This window comes from Dreissena polymorpha, chromosome 13 (genome assembly GCF_020536995.1).
Source record: "Dreissena polymorpha isolate Duluth1 chromosome 13, UMN_Dpol_1.0, whole genome shotgun sequence".
In the NCBI taxonomy this organism is placed as follows: Eukaryota; Metazoa; Mollusca; class Bivalvia; order Myida; family Dreissenidae; genus Dreissena; species Dreissena polymorpha.
This window is the reverse complement of record NC_068367.1, coordinates 65,956,061-65,974,479: the sequence shown is the minus strand read 5'-3', so window position 1 is coordinate 65,974,479 and position 18,419 is coordinate 65,956,061. Positions and strand designations below refer to the sequence as shown.

Here is an 18,419-nt window from a genome sequence, read left to right as displayed (position 1 = left end):
ACTTCAGTAGCAGAGCTATTGTGATAACGTTTGACATGTTGAAATGCGACTGGTGAGTTAAATATGAATTGAAGCAAAACAATTACACAGATGGAAACAATTACACATATTGAAACAATTGCACAGTTCTATCAACAGGTAAACATATTGTACATGTACAATCATTTAACAACCACAAAATTAAGACAGGGTCAGAAAGTGTCTCTTTCCCAGGAACTCAGTTTCTATTTATAGACATGCCATGTAGTGACAGTCAAAATACTTCATTACTCATGTTTATAAATCAATAATAGTGAATCTTCTTTTGGCTACAATGTACTGTAGCATTCAAAGGGCACATATGAATTATATAACAAATATTTTATAATAACTCAGCGGGTTTTCTGCTATTACATCTGAATTTTATTTTATTATCATCTCACAAGTATATAACTATAATTTATAAGATTTTTTTTCAAAATAATAAGATAATGGCCTAAAGGGTCAATATTTGTTGATTAAAAAAATAAATACCAATTCGGTTCATTTAGTGGATAAAAATTCCCAAATTTGTCATTGTATGGATTTAAAATAAAACAATTTGACTAGACATAATATGAATGTTATCAGGATGAATTCACCATGATTCTTACCTGCATAACCAAGTGACCTATCTTCATAGAGTCTGCATAGCTGTTTGCCACTCAGTGCGTACTTGTACAGAGCACTACCAGAGCAGATAAACAGTTCTCCCTGATGGCAGGCAATACCTGTACATCCATGTTGTAACTCAAGCTTCCTACCAAGAGTGAGCTGGCTCTGGGTGACTGTAATAAACTGGACATTATGTGTGTTGCTAGGAGTCTTATCCAGAGCCACTGCAACCTCACTGGGTGTGATCTGACACATGTCCCTTACATATACACGTGCCACATCCCAGTGACTCACCACCTGGTACTGCTGGTTCAGCAGCTTGAATCTCTTATTCCCCCTGTCTGCAACCAGCACCTGCTCATCAGTCAGAACACATATGCCTGTGATACTACATTCATATGAATCACTTGGTATTCTCACATTGTGCTTAGCATTACTCTGGACATTAAACACCTTGCCTGACTTTCCCAGCAGAGTCAGTGCCTGCTGTATTATATGCTTACATTTTATGCTGGCTATAAGGCAGAGCTCCTTATTATCTCCAATTTTCTGAACAATTTCATGGAATTGTGACAAGTCATTGTGAAGACTGGTGCATTTATGAATAGAACTTGTTACTGACCGTTTAATGCTTATAACTTCATCTTTCATCTCGTTAAGTTCCTTTGCAGTAATATTATCGAATTCATTCATGATAGAAACAACATTTCTACACATCTCTTCTTTTAAATATTGCTCATTTCCGCCTGATTTACCCACAGAATTATTATCACATTCATCTATATAAGTATATAAATTGCCACACATTTGTTCTATCATAACTGCACTATGTTCCTTGTATGTTCTCTGCAATGACTGAATGCTGGCCACCTGACTGATCTGCAGGGTTTTAATTTCCACCAGGACAGTTTCCAGCTCCACTGACAGCCCCTCCAGGCCAGTGGGCTGCGAGTTGGTCAGCTCCGAAATCTGGGTCACTTTTCTGCACTGGCTGAAATAAAAAAATTAATACATGTACATACCAAGGAATAGTCAGTGATATTATGTAATGCTTCAAACAAGTATCAAGTGTCAAATAAAAACATACATGGACAATATTTTAACGCTTCTTGGGCTTAATATGGGGGTATATAGATTTGCACTTTTCCATCCATCTGTGTGACTTTTCTGTCATACAGTACAGCCAAAGCGGAACAAACGTATTTTGCGATCCGCGGCGCCAAGGCGAAACGAGTCGATGCCGCGTCAGTCATTGAAGCCGCGTCAGTATGCGGCGGCAAGTCGCATTTCGCCGCGAAACTTCGCATCTGTCCGCCGAGGCATGTAGTAGTGTATTTCACACATAAACAAGGTCATGTAATTATGTTTTCGCACATACAAGTGGTCAAGGCTCCAGCATATAAATTAATTGCATGTTGATTTTGCTATTAAATTTAGGCTGAGAAAATTAGCAGTTTAAAGCCACATCAATAATCAAGACGGTGACGACGTATTTGTTGTTTTGTTAATTATCAGCTTATTATAACTATTGTTTGAATATGCGTATATAAACACGTTTTATTTTGTTCATATTATACAGTTAATATCGCTACTAATTACCCGATAATACCGTATATTCCAGTTTTAAAGCAAATGCTGGTAAATAATTACGATACACAAACATTCTCGATATTTCCTTAAGTATCAAATACATTTTGTTTTTTTTTTACTATTTATAGAGATGATGAAATAAAGTCTAATCGGGTTTTTTTTTTTCCACTGAACACGCGATTTATGCCTGACGTGATGTTCATGTATTTATACAACACAAAATACACCCAAACTTTCCAAACGACGTTCAACATGTCTGCATAATTTTCGCGCGCTTTTTATGAAACAAAGGATATTTTAGCACTGTTTATTTGACGCTAGAATTTGCCAAAGGTCGATTAGCATTAAAGTTCGGAAGTGTGTTTCGGATTACAAATTTAATAATGATAATCGAAAGAAACATTAACAGTTGCGCGTAATTAATTCTACGCTACACATACATGTATGTACATGTAGGTGGATATCTTTTCACTCGATCCGCCGCGTACGGATTATGTTTGTGCCGCGTTAGCTGTACTGTATATAACTCAACATGTATTCCTGCAACTTTACAAGTACAGTAACCAGGCATGTGAGCTAATCCGCACCTCTATATGTTGTTTCTGTTGTTTTCATCATAATTGTAGTAATGTCTCATATTTATACAAAAATGACATTTTAAAATATGTGTAGAGTGTAAAATACTGTGAAACCATTATTAATCGTCAGGCATTAATTTTCATAAATTTCGTCAGTCGACCAATCGGCGAATTTAAGATCCTAACGAACAATCATGCTCTACGTTTGAACAAAAACAAACACTAAGTTGAACAATATTTTAAAACTTTACCGTAGACACGAGGCATTAAATTCCAACATAATCCATGCACACATTCACTGCTGTTTCGTAATCAAGATTTATCCGGTTTTGACACAAAGGGATGTAGATTACACAAGGTACTTAACTGACACGTTACACTTCTTTAAAACGCGTGTGCAGTACAGCTGTATCGAATGAATAAGCGCTTATTGTTTATAACTTTATTACCCATTAGGTGCATTGTGTTTATCAGGGGTGTTGCATATTAGCCATCACGCAGCGAATGCCGATGAAAGACAATAAACCAAATGAAAAGATGACGTTGTGTGATCAATTAACATGCGTATTTATCACAAATTAATAAAGAATATTTTAATTCCTGTTTGTTGTTTGATTGTTTGCGTTTAACCACACTTATTATTATTTTATATGTATCAATTTATTTATTTTTAAATTATTGACATTATTGATTTATATACCGGTAGTTTACTTTTTAAGAACAAACACACACATAGAGTTTATAATTTTAATGTTGATATCAGAATAAAAAAGTATTTTATTTGAAAAACAAACACTTAACAAACTGGAACCTCTTTCGTATAACACAAACGGTTTTAAAACGGTATTGACAGCATTTTAATAAAAATCATACCAACTAGAACACATACCCAAGAAAATAAACAAAAGTGACTAGTTTGATTTGCTTGCAAACAAATACTTCATTTCATTTAGAGAGCAAAAAAAACAGGAAACAACATTGTTTCATCAACACAACATGGACATTTTTTTTTAATCAGTCCAGCTTTAAGACTAATTGGCAATTGGCTTCGTTGTTACAAACACTCGTTAACGGTTATTCGATCCCACTTGTCCGCTAATCATAACAATGAACGTGTGAATGGCATACATTAAGAGGGTCCATTACTGTCCCTTGATAACAAAAGACTAGTTAATTGGCATGTGACAAACAGGCCCCACCTTCTGCAGTGATTCTCAAGTGTGTTCCCGCATTCGTACCACGATTTTTCGCAACTGCGATTGATCGCGAATATGTATTACACACAAATCGGATAGTGACTGACGCATTTTTTTAAAATTCAAAATCAGAAATCGGCGAATTTAAGTGCTGACGAAATCGTCATTTTTATAAAAATGACGAAATTTTGTGCTGTCGAAAATAAATTGTTTCACAGTAAACAGTATTGCTAGAAGAGGACTAACACTTTACATAAATATTTATCATTGTGTAATTTTACCCACATGCATAGTTTGATATGTCTTTTTTCAACATACCCAGAGTTATGGCCCCTGTTTAGCAAAGAAATCACATTTAAAATTGTGTTGTGAGTAACTCAAAGAGTACAGCTGATAGAGGGATGAACTAATTTTAAAGCATTACCCACCATGTGAAATTATGCACCTTGATATTTTAATTTTTTTTTACATAAGAAGAGTTATGTGACAATCCCTTTAACCAAACGATATTTGTTCAATTGTGAGAAGCGTTACTCAAATAGAGGGATACTTCTACAGTAACATAATTGTCAGGTTAACGTGTGCAACTCCATATATTTGTTCATAATTGTTTGACATTAGTGCAGTTGTGGGACAAGTTGGATTGTAGAGGTATCCATGTACTAAGAATACATTTCTAGTAGTTTATATTGTTCTCAGTTTTAGTGTCATTGTACACCTTGACCACACTATCCATAATAACACATGCAAAAAAAAAGATCATTAATGCTCTTCCATCCCACAAAAAACAAGCATGACGTATATTTAATGACTATTCCCAAACTCAGTATGTACAATCTAGCCTGTGATGAGCGACATATGACATGCAACCTGGTCTACTACATTTGTATCTCCCCATATTTGTTGTTGTTATTTAACCTATTGTGATTATTTTGCTTTTGTTGTTGTCACCTGATCTATTCGTGGAAAAGTAAAGATGCCATTGTTAAATGTTTGAATGGTCAGGTTAGCGTGTGCAACTCCATATGTTTGTTCAAAATGTTCCTTATTATTTTTGAATTATCATCCAGAAACCATTTTACTATTTCCAGTCACTGTGACCTTGACCTTTGACCAAGTGACCTGAAAATCAATAGGGGTCATCTGCCAGTCATGATCGATGTACCTATGAAGTTTTATGATCCTAGGCGTAAGCTTTCTTGAGTTATCACACGAAAACCATTTTTCTAAGTTGAGTCACCGTGACCTTGACCTTTGACCTAGTGACCTTAAAAGCAGTAGGGGTCATCTGCGAGTCATGATCAATGTATCTATGAAGTTTCATGATCCTAGGCATAAGTGTTCTTGAGTTATCATCCGGAAACGATTTTACTTTTTCAGTCACTGTGACCTTGACCTTTGACCTTGTGACCTGAAAATCTATAGGGGTCATCTGTCAGTCATGATCAATGTACCTATGAAGTTTAATGATCCTAGGCCTTAGCATTCTTGAGTTATCATTCGGAAACCATCTAGTGGATGGACGGACGGACCGACCTACCAACATGTGCAAAACAATATACCCCTTCTTCTTCGAAGCGGGGGGGGGGGGGATAAAAATGTGCATGGCTGTAGGTCCAAGCATGCTCTAAGTAATATTTGGAAATCATTGGTCTACAAACCAATCAACAAACAGACCAAAGAAAAAATGCAAATTAAAATAACCCCAAATCTTAGAGGAGGTCCTCTATTTCTAAATAAAGGGTCAGTATTAACAATCTAGCCTGCGTTGAGCAGCTTATGACATGCAACCTGGTCTACTATTTCCTGATAAGTTTATTTGTAATTTAACCAATTGTGATTTTTTTGCTTTTGTTGTTGTCACTTGATCTATTCGTGGACAAGAAAAGATGCCATTGTAAAATATGTTAAAGGATCCAAGAGATTGGCCTATTGTATATTTATTTGTGATATTGACATTTCTTACAGTAGCAAGTCTAAAGTCAATGATTTTTTTAAAGTTGGGAAATACACATGTATGAATAATATTTTGCAATTAACTTTATACTACACACATTAAAAACAAGTGTTCTGCAGTCGGAGACATATGCCCACTTATTGTGACAGTGACCTTTACCTTTGACCTAGTGACCCTAATTTTGATAGGGGTCATGATGACATATATTACACCTTTGACTTGGCCTGTAGAGAAGATTTTAAAAATAATTCAACTATGTAGGTCTATATCAATTATGTGACAGTGGAGCATTTCCACTTTAGGAACTAGAACAGTATTTTTAGTGGAACACATTTGGATTTCACATACGACATATCAAAGCTGTAGGTTTAAAGCGGGTATATACGATTTTGTCAAATATTTATGAATTTATATAAACTGTGTAAAAAACTTATTATATAAATATTTCAATATAAATTAAAATAAAAGTTAAGTGTCGAAAAATGCGAAATAAGCCAGATATCTAATTCTGAAATCGAAAACGGCTGTACAGCCGAATCCGCCAGCATATATACCATACATGTACGATGTGCATCTAAACTTAGTTTAACAGTTTATTTGAATTCCTGCAACGATATCTATTCATACGACACACGATACGACACACGAACACTATCTCCGATCCTAATACAAAGACGAATGCTTCGGTTATCGTAGGAAAATATGTACGTCATTATCGGCTTGGGGCGCTAATTTGTCTTTGCTGCATTTTATGAAATTCGGCTTTAATGTATAATTTTTCTTGCCTATTTTGTGTTTTTGTAACATATTTTATCAATATTATTACAATTAAACACATATTAAAAATCGTATATACCCGCTTTAAAAGAAGAAGTTATTATGGTTAATAAATCTATATGGCCATATTTTTTCCCAAGGGATGCATTTAAACATTTTGGTACAGGCCTCTACCAGCTGTGACATACCAAATATTTGGTCTGAGACTTATGAATCATATTTTTTAAGTCATAAGTCTTTATTAAATCATCAGACCACTGGGGCGTGGCCAGTTTTGACATGAGGGGCATGATTAGAACAAAACTTGTAGAGGACAACTAGATGATAACTATCAAAGCACTGTCACTTGTTGTTTCAGTATAGAAGATTGTGTTAGTTATGTATTTCATCAGTTTTCATAGACCCCTTGGGCCCAGTTTTGACAGAATGGGCGTGATCTGATTAAGCTTGGTAAAAGATGGCTGCATCATGATGATCAACAAAACTGTAACATATCAAATGCCTGACCTTGTGGTTTTGGAAATATCTGTACAGTATAGTATTTAGAGTCAATATAAATTATGTCACGGCGTGACTAGTTTTGACCCCTGATGGTCATAATTTGAACCAACCAAGCAGAGGACCTATATATGATGTTACACCACAAATATTAAACCTTGACCATTCCAGTTTCAGAGGATACAATTTTTCGTGCAATTAATATTTAATTTAATTCTAAATTTACAATTAATTCTGCTGATTTCATTTGCAGTTGACACAAATGCTGTTTTTCTTTTACGCGTTTCATGTTTTGTTTGCGTGACTTATGATGTAGCACGACAACATAATAAATGTTATATATTGCCAGGTAGTGTGTGAGGGTGGGGGCGGGGCGGTCAGCATAAGATAAGAATTTGTAATTAATAAAAGTACAAGAAAGAGTTACAAGTAAATCTTTAAACAATTAATTTAAAGCAGAACAGTATACTCATGCCCTTTGACCTTGAGCTGCAAGTTTTCACCAAGGATCACCTAATTAATGAGTGACACATGGTATGAACGAGGAAGATATTCCGAAGTTAAATTAAAACCCTTCCAGGCATGTTTATGTTACAAGTTAGTCTCATTTATAAGACGCGCAAAGAATTTAGAGATACTTTTCTATGGGCTAAATTCTTTGGAACGTCTCATCGTTGAAGGACCTTTTTTGTGGTGGAAACCAGAAATTTTAAATTTTCATCAATTAGCGTAAAATTGCAAAATAACATTACCAACTCATTCAGTTTTAATTCAGAAGTCCATTTTTACATCAAATATCGTCGATTCGAAGTTAGAAAGGCATAAATTCTTCAGTTTAACTTCTACTTAAATCGCAAAACAATCACTGACCTGTTGCCATGTCATGAAACTGATTTAAATATGAACCAATCAGAAGAAGGCATTACGGTGTAACGTGTACGCGTAATTTTATTTAACATGAGCTTTTAACACCGACTTTTACCTAACTAGATCTAGTATGCTAATCTTTGTCTATTTAATAAGCATATGTTCAAAACAGATATCGTGCAGTTTTAATGCATGTCTTTTTCGCACCTCTTTCTGTGTTAATAATGTTTGATGTACTTACATTCTACGTTACATAGGACGGTATACTGTACGATCTGTATCAATATTATTTATGTACAGTATGAAAATAAAAGATGTTATTTATTTCAGAACTTTTTAATTGTCACCTTAGAAAAAAAACAATTCTAAATTAATCCAGAAAAGTATGATAACATTGTTTTACTATGTAACACTCTGCAGCACAACTGACAAACGCAAACTGTATTTTACGCTGTTTATTCTTCCGCATTCAAACCAGATGCTTTACATGAGGTAGTGTTATCAATTTATATCTACACAGCGAGTAAATCGAGAGATATTGAAAAATTGAATAGTGGTTGGATTTAAATTAATCAGGCATGCAAAATTCAAAATGCCATTACATAATTTTTACGGAACATTATTGAGAAATGAATTATCTACACAGGTATGTAAATATTATTGCAATCTGTTGATATTAAGTGTCTTATATCAGGGCTTGAATGTTGCGCACACAATCCTTGCGCAACAATATAGACAAAGAAGGAAAAATCCCACCATTTATCGAATGGTTCAGCCGTTGGACGCTCCAAATATTACCAATATAACAAGGGCTGTTTGTAAAACATGCATGCCCCCCATATGGGTTCTCAGTTGTAGTGACAGCCATTTTTGTTAAATATGTTTTTTGTCACTGTAACCTTGACCTTTGACCTAGTGAGCTGAAAATCAATAGGGGTCATCTGCGAGTCATGATCAATGTACCTATGAAGTTTCATGATACTAGCAATAAGCGTTCTTGAGTTATCATCCGGAAACCATTTTACTATTTCGGGTCACCGTGACCTTGACCTTTGACCGAGTGAGCTCGAAATCAATAGGGGTCATCTGCAAGTCTTGATCAATCTACCTATCAAGTTTCATGATCCTAGGAATAAGCATTCTTGAGTTATCATCCAGAAACCATTTTACTATTTCGGGTCACCGTGACCTTGACCTTTGACCTGAAAATCAATAGGTGTCATCTGCCAGTCATGATCAATGTACATATGAAGTTTCATGATCCTAGGCATAAGCGTTCTTGAGTTATCATCCGGAAACCATTTTACTATTTTGGGTCACCGTGACCTTGACCTTTGACCTTGTGACCTGAAAATCAATAGGGGTCATCTGCCAGTCATGATCAAACTACCTATCAAGTTTCATGATTCTAGGCATAAACGTTCTTGAGTTATCATCCGGAAACCATTTTACTATTTCGGGTCACCATGACCTTGACCTTTGACCTAGTGACCTGAAAATCAATAGGGGTCATCTGCGAGTCATGGTCAATCTACCTATCAAGTTTCATGATCCTAGGCATAAGCGTTCTTGAGTTATCCGGAAACCATTTTACTATTTAGGGTCACCGTGACCATGACCTTTGACCTAGTGACCTGAAAATCAATAGGGGTCATCTGCCAGTCATGATCAATGTACCTATGAAGTTTCATGATCCTAGGCCTAAGCGTTCTTGAGTTATCATCCGGAAACCATTTTACTATTTTGGGTCACCGTGACCTTGACCTTTGACCTAGTGACCTGAAAATCAATAAGGGTCTTCTGCGAGTCATGATCAATCTACCTATCAAGTTTCATGATCCTAGGCATAAGCGTTCTTGAATTATCATCCGGAAACCATTTTACTATTTCGGGTCACAGTGACCTTGACCTTTGACCTAGTGACCTCAAAATCAATAGGGGTCATCTGCGAGTCATGATCAATGTACCTATGAAGTTTCATGATCCTAGGCCTAAGTGTTCTTGAGTAATCATCCGGAAACCACCTGGTGGACGGACCGACGGACCGACCGACCGACTGACCGACATGTGCAAAGCAATATACCCCCTCTTTTTCAAAGGGGGGCATAAAAAGTAGCTTAATATTTGAGAGCGTCAACAAGTTGGACGTAGCGGTGAAAATGATAAATAAGATTCAAATTAACAACGGATATCATATGGTTTTTATGGAATAATTTAATGTGTGAGTCAATTAACACAAAATACTACGTTTCAAATAAAAAACAACAAACATTTATTAGAAATTTGCACAGTGATTGTGCATCACGGAAACCAGTGTTGGAAAGTTCACAAAGTTAAAGCATTTAAGATGAGTATCGTTCGAAAATGGAAAGAGACAAACATGATTTGGTTTATATGTTAGTGGATCTGTGTATACTCAGATTCATTTGCATATTCTGCTTTATTATGTTTGTCACGCTGTTCAGTTTACTGTAATAGCATTGAAATGAGGATGTAATGTGCAAGATATTGAAAGGTAAACACATTAAATATATTATTTTAACTCCATTTAATACATCATTAACACAGCAAAAACACTAAAGTGTGTTTGTTAATATTTTTTAATGTTTTCACCATATGATATTTAATTTAAAAAATTATTTGTTAATGTTTTCACCATATGACATTTAATTAAAAAAATTCTGAATTAAATTAATACCCTTGAAGAGGTTATGATTAAATGGTGTATATAAGAATCTATAGATTATTGCAAGTTTAATATGCATGTGGAAGGATATTAACTATATGCTGTCTTCATTGTAAGAAGACATTAAAGCAGCACTTAATAATATAATCAAAGCACTGAAAGTACTGGTGGATTATTGACATGAAATCTCACAACGTGGCCCTGATTCAAAAGGAAACTAAGTTCATTTAGAAAAACATTCAAGTTTCTGAACCCTGTCTTCGCCACTGCGATGTTTAGTGTGTTACTAGTCTCGGACCAGCTTCAATAGGAAAGAGTTAAAGGGAAACATACAATCTAAAATATCGCCTGTGTGAATCGAGTATTGTACATTCGGATACTTTTTCTCGGTAACGGCTTTTATCGTTATATAGAGAATACTAGCAATGCGCATGTACTAACATTTTCACAACACCCAATCAAATTGCGTTGCGTTAACAGAGAGTTAGTTCTGCGGCGTAGACAGAAGTGCTCCGAAGTTTGCAGTAATATGCAAATTAGGCTGAAGATTGGCTACTGTGTATTATTGCCGCTTTGCGTCAATAATCCAAAAATGCTGTCAAACATGCACTATTTCATGGTTTATCGCGCTAATTTTCCCAATCCAAATGGCACAAGCTATAACAAAAAAAAAGCAAAAAATCAGTGTGCGTCCATTAAAAATTAGTTGTACCAGATTTCTATGTATTATTGTTTCAATACAGACGAAGAACTAATTCTTTACAGATTTTACGAATTATTTAAGCAATTTTCTTCTGGGCAAACAAAATCTGGGTAGAATTAAATCTGGGGAGTCTTGAACTAAAATGGGAGAATGGAATTCTGTGCAGAGTAAAATCTGTACAAAACTTCTGTTCAGAAAAAGTAGCGAAATGTAAAATAAAATATATAGACTGTAAATATAAACATTTTTAGCTGATCTATTTTTTTAAATATGAGCTATTGTCATCACCTGAGCCTCGACGTCTGCATCCACTTTTCTCATAAAGTATCAAAGCTATTGCATTCAAACATGGCACACTAACTTACTATCATGAGGGGACTGGGCAGGCAAAGTTAGATAACTCTGGCAGGGCTCGAATTTAACTTTTTCTTCTACTTGCAAAACATTGCGAGCAGCTTTAATACTAACTCGCAAAATCAAAAACATTCTCGCAAAATTTGCTGGAAACAATTTTATTTCCGTTGTTTTTTTTCTAACTCCATAGTTAACTTTGCTTTATCTTTTGTGTTGTTATTTCAGTATTGTTGCATTTTTTTAATAAGCTCATTTTGTCCATTTAATTATGTTCAAGTTGGGAGTAATGGATACTTCTATAATGTTATTGCTGGTCAAACAGTGACCTCTGTTTAATACTAGGTGCAGGCCATCTCTCCCATGAGTACCTCTGCATTTCTGCTAATTGCCATAAATCACTCAATTTCTGCAATTTCCAAAAATTTGCATATTTGCGAAAATTTGCATATTGGCGAAAATTTGCATATTGGCAAAAATTTGCATATTAGCAAAAATTTGCATACAGCCTTATTTGAATAGTATATAAAGAGGGTTTTGGAGATTAAAAAGGAGTTCAGGAGGGAAACGGGTGGATGCTTTAAATATATATTGTTGAAAACTTGTGTCTTGAAATCAATACTTAAATGTTTTAAATATACTTTTTGTTACTAATCATAAAAGTTTATTTCTAGTGTGCTTTCTTGAATAATGTGTGATTGTGAAATAAAATTAGTAGAAGACATTTGAGTTTGGATTTAATAATTGTTTACAAATTCAACGTGGACTGGTGGCAGCAATTAAATTTTCCGCTGTTTGCCCAAACTAATCCATGTTGTTTTGGGCCATGCGATAAAACTGACCGTGGGGAGAAAACGGTTACAGTATGTGGGCAAAAAGAAACTAGTTATTTTTCACTTCAACACCATGCCTGTTCAAGTTCAATGAACATGTGTAAATTAGTAGACTGTTTCATGTTCTTTGTACCAATCCCATCCGCGTATCTGTACTATAAGTATACAAGTCTACATACAAGGTGCGCGCTTCTGCATTCGGGTATTGGGACATTCTATAAATTGACCTACGGTTTAGGGTTCACGACGTTGAGCGCATTTAGCAATATTACTTATAGTTTTTCCACTATTTCTTTACTTGCCAAAAAATACTAGTGGCTTAAAACTTAACTCACAATCTGTATTTTGCACTCGCATTTTGCGAGTGTGCGAGTGTTAATTTCGAGCCCTGTCTGGCTGGCATTTTGACAGAATTATGTGCCCTTTTTATTCTTAGAATATTGCAAATGTTGTTACGTTTTGTGTTTAGGTCCACTTTTCTCATAAAGTATCAAAGCTTTTGCATTCAAACATGGCACACTTACAATCATGAGGGGACTGGGCAGGCAAAGTTACATAACATTTGCTGGCATTTTGACAGAATAATGTGCCCTTTTTATTCTTAGAATATTGCAAATTTTGTTAAGTTTTGTGTTTTGGTCCATTTTATTCCTAAAGTATAAAAGCTATTGCTTTCATACTTGCAACACTTATTCACTATCATAAGGGGACTGTGCAGGCAAAGTTATGTAAAAAAAAATAATTAATTCTTCAACTTCCTGTTAAGAAATAAATCCCTACAGTCTTCGAAATTAGCTTTGAAAAGGCCAGTCGGGCCAGTCACTTAAGAATTTTTACATGCCCAACATATTTTTTACATGCCCAAACTTTTTTAACCAAAATTATAACAAATCACAACATTTTAACACTTACATGCTACACATAGTAAAGCAGAACATTTGTTTCAATAGTAGTGAATACAATTACATCTAATCAATCACTAGAATTAAGACGGTCGATCGTTACACCAGTGCTCTTAAAAAGAGCTTTCTCTGGTGTCCTCGTACCATTTCTTGGCTTCCTTTTTCTCTAAATCATTGTCAATTTTCTATTTTGGAAGTGCTTTATAGGGCTTAGCCCCATCAACATACCTAAGATACTGCCTCTATGTCGACTATGACATTTGTTTACATTGACAAAAAAGGAAGCGTATTACTTGATTGAAATGATCGATTCAAAAAGCATCTTCTCGATTAATGTCTAGAGAAACCATCCATAAGAAACGAATGTGACCAAACTGCATCGGTCAAAAACAATAACGATGATGTGTGCAAACAGGTGCTTGTTGTTAAACCAATCAAATTTCATTGTTTTACAACTTACGGCAAGGTGTTTGTTCGCAAAATTGAAAAATAGATCTGCAAATATCAAGAACCGCTTACGATTTTTTTTTATTAACTGTCAATTGGCTTCAATAATTTACATGCCCGGCGGGCCACAAACGTGAACTTTTGTATGTGCCCGGCAGTAATTTTACTCGCCACAAACGATCGGGCGTGTGCTAATTTCGAAGACTGTCCTTATATACAACACACATATTGCATCAGGGCTTTTTTTCCAGATTCACTCCCTGGTGAAAAATGAGTCGCAAACTTTTGAAAATGGTGAAAAACGAGTCGCAAACTTGTACAAATTGTGAAAATTAGTTGGTAAAGAAATAGTATAAGCATGTTTAATACTTTCATCATATTGAAATGTCTTTAAATAATGCATTAAAATAATATTTTCATTGTCTTTTAATTGACACTTTTTTTCAACAACCTGTACGAAATTTCTATGCAAATTCTGTATAGAGTCTGTACAAAATCTGCCCAGAATCAAAACAGAATTCCTTTTTTCTGTACAAAGAGGACACAGACCCAGAATATACCTTGAAATCTGTACAGTTTTTCTAAGCAGAATTACAATGAAGCAGAATTTTATCTGTAAAGATTATTACACCAGACAGAATTTTAACACTTATAATTTTTACAAGACAGATTTTTAGCGCTTTGCATTTTAGCAAGGCAGAATTTCTGTACTTGGTAGAAAAATGAGGCAGAATGTTGGACTTAGAAAAAATTCAGATTCAACATTTCAAAATGGGACTTGTATAATTTAAGAAACAGGCTTCTGATTTCAGTTTCTTATTGTTTATTGCAGGAAACATTTCTCTATTCACTGAAAACTAACAGTAATGTTCAATTCATATGATAGTTAAAATGACCACAAAATACAGCATATTATTAATTAGCAAAAAAAACAACAGCAGTATTGTTCATACCATAAGGAACATGGAAAGTTACAATTTAATCCAACAGGCTTAAAGAAAAATCTACAATGGAATGAAATAAGGTTTAATTTTTGTACAAAATTTTTATTCTTTGCTTATTGCTGGATAAATTGTCCCAAAATACTGAAAATTGATAGAACATATTGTCTGCTATTTCTCAGCAGTGACATTTTAAATGATATCCAAGATAGAGAGAGATCCAATTACCCAAGTTTACCCAAACGCCAGTGGCAGGTGTGATAAATTTACTCCTATTTCAGCACATTAACTTTACTTGGCTCTTGTTTTATGAAAATATTCATTTGAATGCGAGTGCTTTAACATAACAAAATTTGTGACAAAAAATAAAAATACCATTATAAATATGAACAATTAAGACATAACCTTATTAAAGTGTTGTAATATATATGGTTTAAAGATGTTTGGTTTAGTCTACTTTGAAAAGGTGGTTTAGTCTACTTTGAAAAGAATAGTACACTTGTAAGTGTGCGACAAAATCTCAGAGACTTGACATTCGAAGTTTTCAAGCGAAAAGCAAAATGTTCCATGAAATGGGGCGCAGAAGACTATGAGGAAAGAATTATCATTACCAGAGGTATGTTAAAATTTGCTTTTTCTTTCATCAAAATATGTATTTAATCTGTTGAAAGTATTTGGCTTTGTTTGTAAATTTGTTTAAAATTGAAACTTTGGTTGTGCATATTCAACTTATAATGCATAAATCATAACTTCCTATTTTGTGTAACAATGACCTTGACCTTGAAACGCCTGGTCCCTGAATGAATTCCTATGCTAGGTCTGTATGTAAGCAATGAATCTACATACAAAAGATATATGCAGTATCGCCATCCAAACTCAAGTTATTGAGCAGAACTTTTTTTTAGTTCACCTTAGCACGAAATGCTCATGGTGAGCTATATGATGTCAGTCTATGTATGTATATATAAGATCTTTTAAGGAGGCTTTTAGATCACCTGAGCACAAGGTTGTTCTTATTGTAAACTTTTGTGATTGCCTTTTATCCATTGTGCCTCAAACATTTACCATGTAAACACTGTTGTGGAAATATTTAATGTAAAATCTTTATGAAACTTGTTTTGAACATATTTTTCAAATAATAGCACTTTTGCTCATCTTAAAAAAACAACATTTGTTTTAATGGTAATACGCCAAGTAGGGAAATGGTTCCTATACAAACAAAAACATAGACACCAAGGTAATTCTTCGATCTTGTATTGCTATAATGAAATCTTCTGAACACAAGTGACAAACTGCACAAATCAGTTCAGTTACTTTGGGTCTTAGGTACTGGTAAGCTTACTATTTTCCTTTGACCCTCATGTTATTTGCATTAGCAGGCAAGTTAATAAAGATTAATGATTATAATTTTCCAGATGGTTCAACTGATGGAACATAATCCAACCACAATAAAAAGATTTGGATTGCGCAAGTTTTGCAGTGCTGCCTTTTACCTGATGGTGAAACTAGTTCCGGGTATGTAAGGTATTAAAGTAAAAGTTTTATTGTATCATCATAAAGCATACATAACTTTGACAAATGCTTCAATTCAACCTTTGATTAGCAATGTTCACAGATTTTGATTTAGATCAACGTCTGTCTTAAAATATATATTTTTTAGTTAAGTGGAATGAAGTGCTTTCAATTTTTTTTAAACAGCAATAAATCCGAGTCAGGTTCTGGCGGGGAACAAGCATGACATAAAGCCTGTGCTTGATGCCGTCATCATTTCTGCCTGCAAAGGTACATTTTGTCTTGTTTTTTTTTTGCTAGGTATTTAACATAATGAAACAGTGGTAGGAGTTTTATTTAAATTTATGACCAGGTTTTCAAAGAAAAGTAAAAATGAGATTATTAAATGCGGGTAGGGCGTATCTTGTCAATAACTTAAGTTTGCCTAAACTCAATTGATGACCTTGCATTGAGGCCAAGATAGGGATTGCATACAGAGCCCAAATGTGTCACTAAAAATAAAAAAGGTTAACTTGAGCTTGGATGGAGGTATTGGACACAAATTGTGTGTTAGCTTTATCCTTTTTACAGCCATTCTTACCCTTCCTCTGAGTTGTCTGTTACTCAACTTACTGACATTAGTATAAGCACTTGGTCCTGGTAAACCAGCTATTCCAGGATACTGTGAGTTGGTTAACTTACCGCAATGATATGACAGCATATTGTTGATATGCTGTTGACAACAGCCAATAATCCAACAAAATCAAACAATCATGCAAACTTAGAAAATTTAGTTGTTTTCAGTTAAAGTCGGATCAAGGTCAAAGTAACATTTACTAAATACCGAAAAACTATTTGGATCACATTTTAACTTTGGGTCTAATTAATACTAGAATCAAACAATAGTTTGAAATTCAATTGGATGTTTGTGCTATAAGTGAATTTTGTTGGGCTGGCACTTTATGTTTGATGTCTTTATTACAGGTATGGCATTACTGTTGTAAATCACAGAAGTTTTGAAACTGAGAAGTTAGAATAAATTGGTTTCACAATGTATCAGTTTTTTAGCTTGGCTGTTTTCGGAGAAAACCCGAGGAATTGTCATAGCTAGATCGTCGTCTGGCGTCAGCCGTCCGACGTGCTTAAACCTTGACATTTTGCTCTAAAATCAAAGTGCTTCCACCTACAACTTTGAAACTTCATATGTAGATGCACCTTGATGAGTTCTACACGCACACCCATTTTTGGGTCACTAGGTCAAAGGTCAAGGTCACTGTGGCCTCTAAAAAAAAAAAAAATCTGACAAGCTTTCATTTATTCAAAACTGCACTCGCAGCCGAGCGTTGGCACCTGTTATGCGGTGCTCTTGTTTAGGAATGATATAAATATGTAAATGTATAAACATTTATTTTTTTCCGATAGGTTATGTCTGGATGCGGTGCAAAGACCACAGCAAAACAGTTCCAGATGACACCTTCTTCAACAAGGCCATGACACTCCAAAAATTAATAGACTACTCCAGGAAATAAATGAAATCATCTTGTTTAAATTGAGACTAAAAATAGGGGGTGTTAGATTGTTTAATTTTTACCCTGTCATAATGTGATCAATTCAACAACAACAAAAATATTGGTACTGTCAGTATATTTCATGGTGTACATTTTATAATCTCATTAAAAAAATGTTATTTATTGATGTTCTGTTTATTTTGCTTTTTCTTCCTGCATACATTTTTTGTACAGAAGATTTTCTGTACAGAATTTAATATTAAACAGATTTTATTCTGCACAGAATTCTATTCTCACATTTTGGTTCTCCCCAGATTTAATTCTGCCAGATTTTTTTCTGCCTCGAACAAATTCTTGTTTTATTGCTCAATCAAGCAGCGATAATCCAATATCCTGTGTATTACAAAAACACAAACTTTTGATGAACATGTGTCGTCTGTCAAAACAATAATTGTATACGT

At 34.6% G+C, this 18,419-nt stretch overlaps 1 protein-coding gene and 1 long non-coding RNA gene across 2 annotated transcripts in view; one reads left to right on the top strand and one right to left on the bottom strand.

Moving 5' to 3' along the window:
* The window catches only part of LOC127855259 (uncharacterized), a 53,903-nt gene that overhangs the window by 24,284 nt on the left and 11,200 nt on the right, over positions 1 to 18,419 (bottom strand). The window contains exon 2 of the mRNA XM_052390704.1: positions 633 to 1,624. Within this exon, the coding sequence (XP_052246664.1) occupies positions 633 to 1,624 (992 nt within the window). The remainder of the gene's footprint in view (positions 1 to 632; positions 1,625 to 18,419) is intronic.
* On the top strand, positions 10,548 to 18,076 carry LOC127855298 (uncharacterized). Its single transcript, XR_008037467.1, has 4 exons — positions 10,548 to 10,611; positions 16,375 to 16,474; positions 16,658 to 16,741; positions 17,873 to 18,076. It is a non-coding gene; the product is annotated as an uncharacterized LOC127855298 (long non-coding RNA).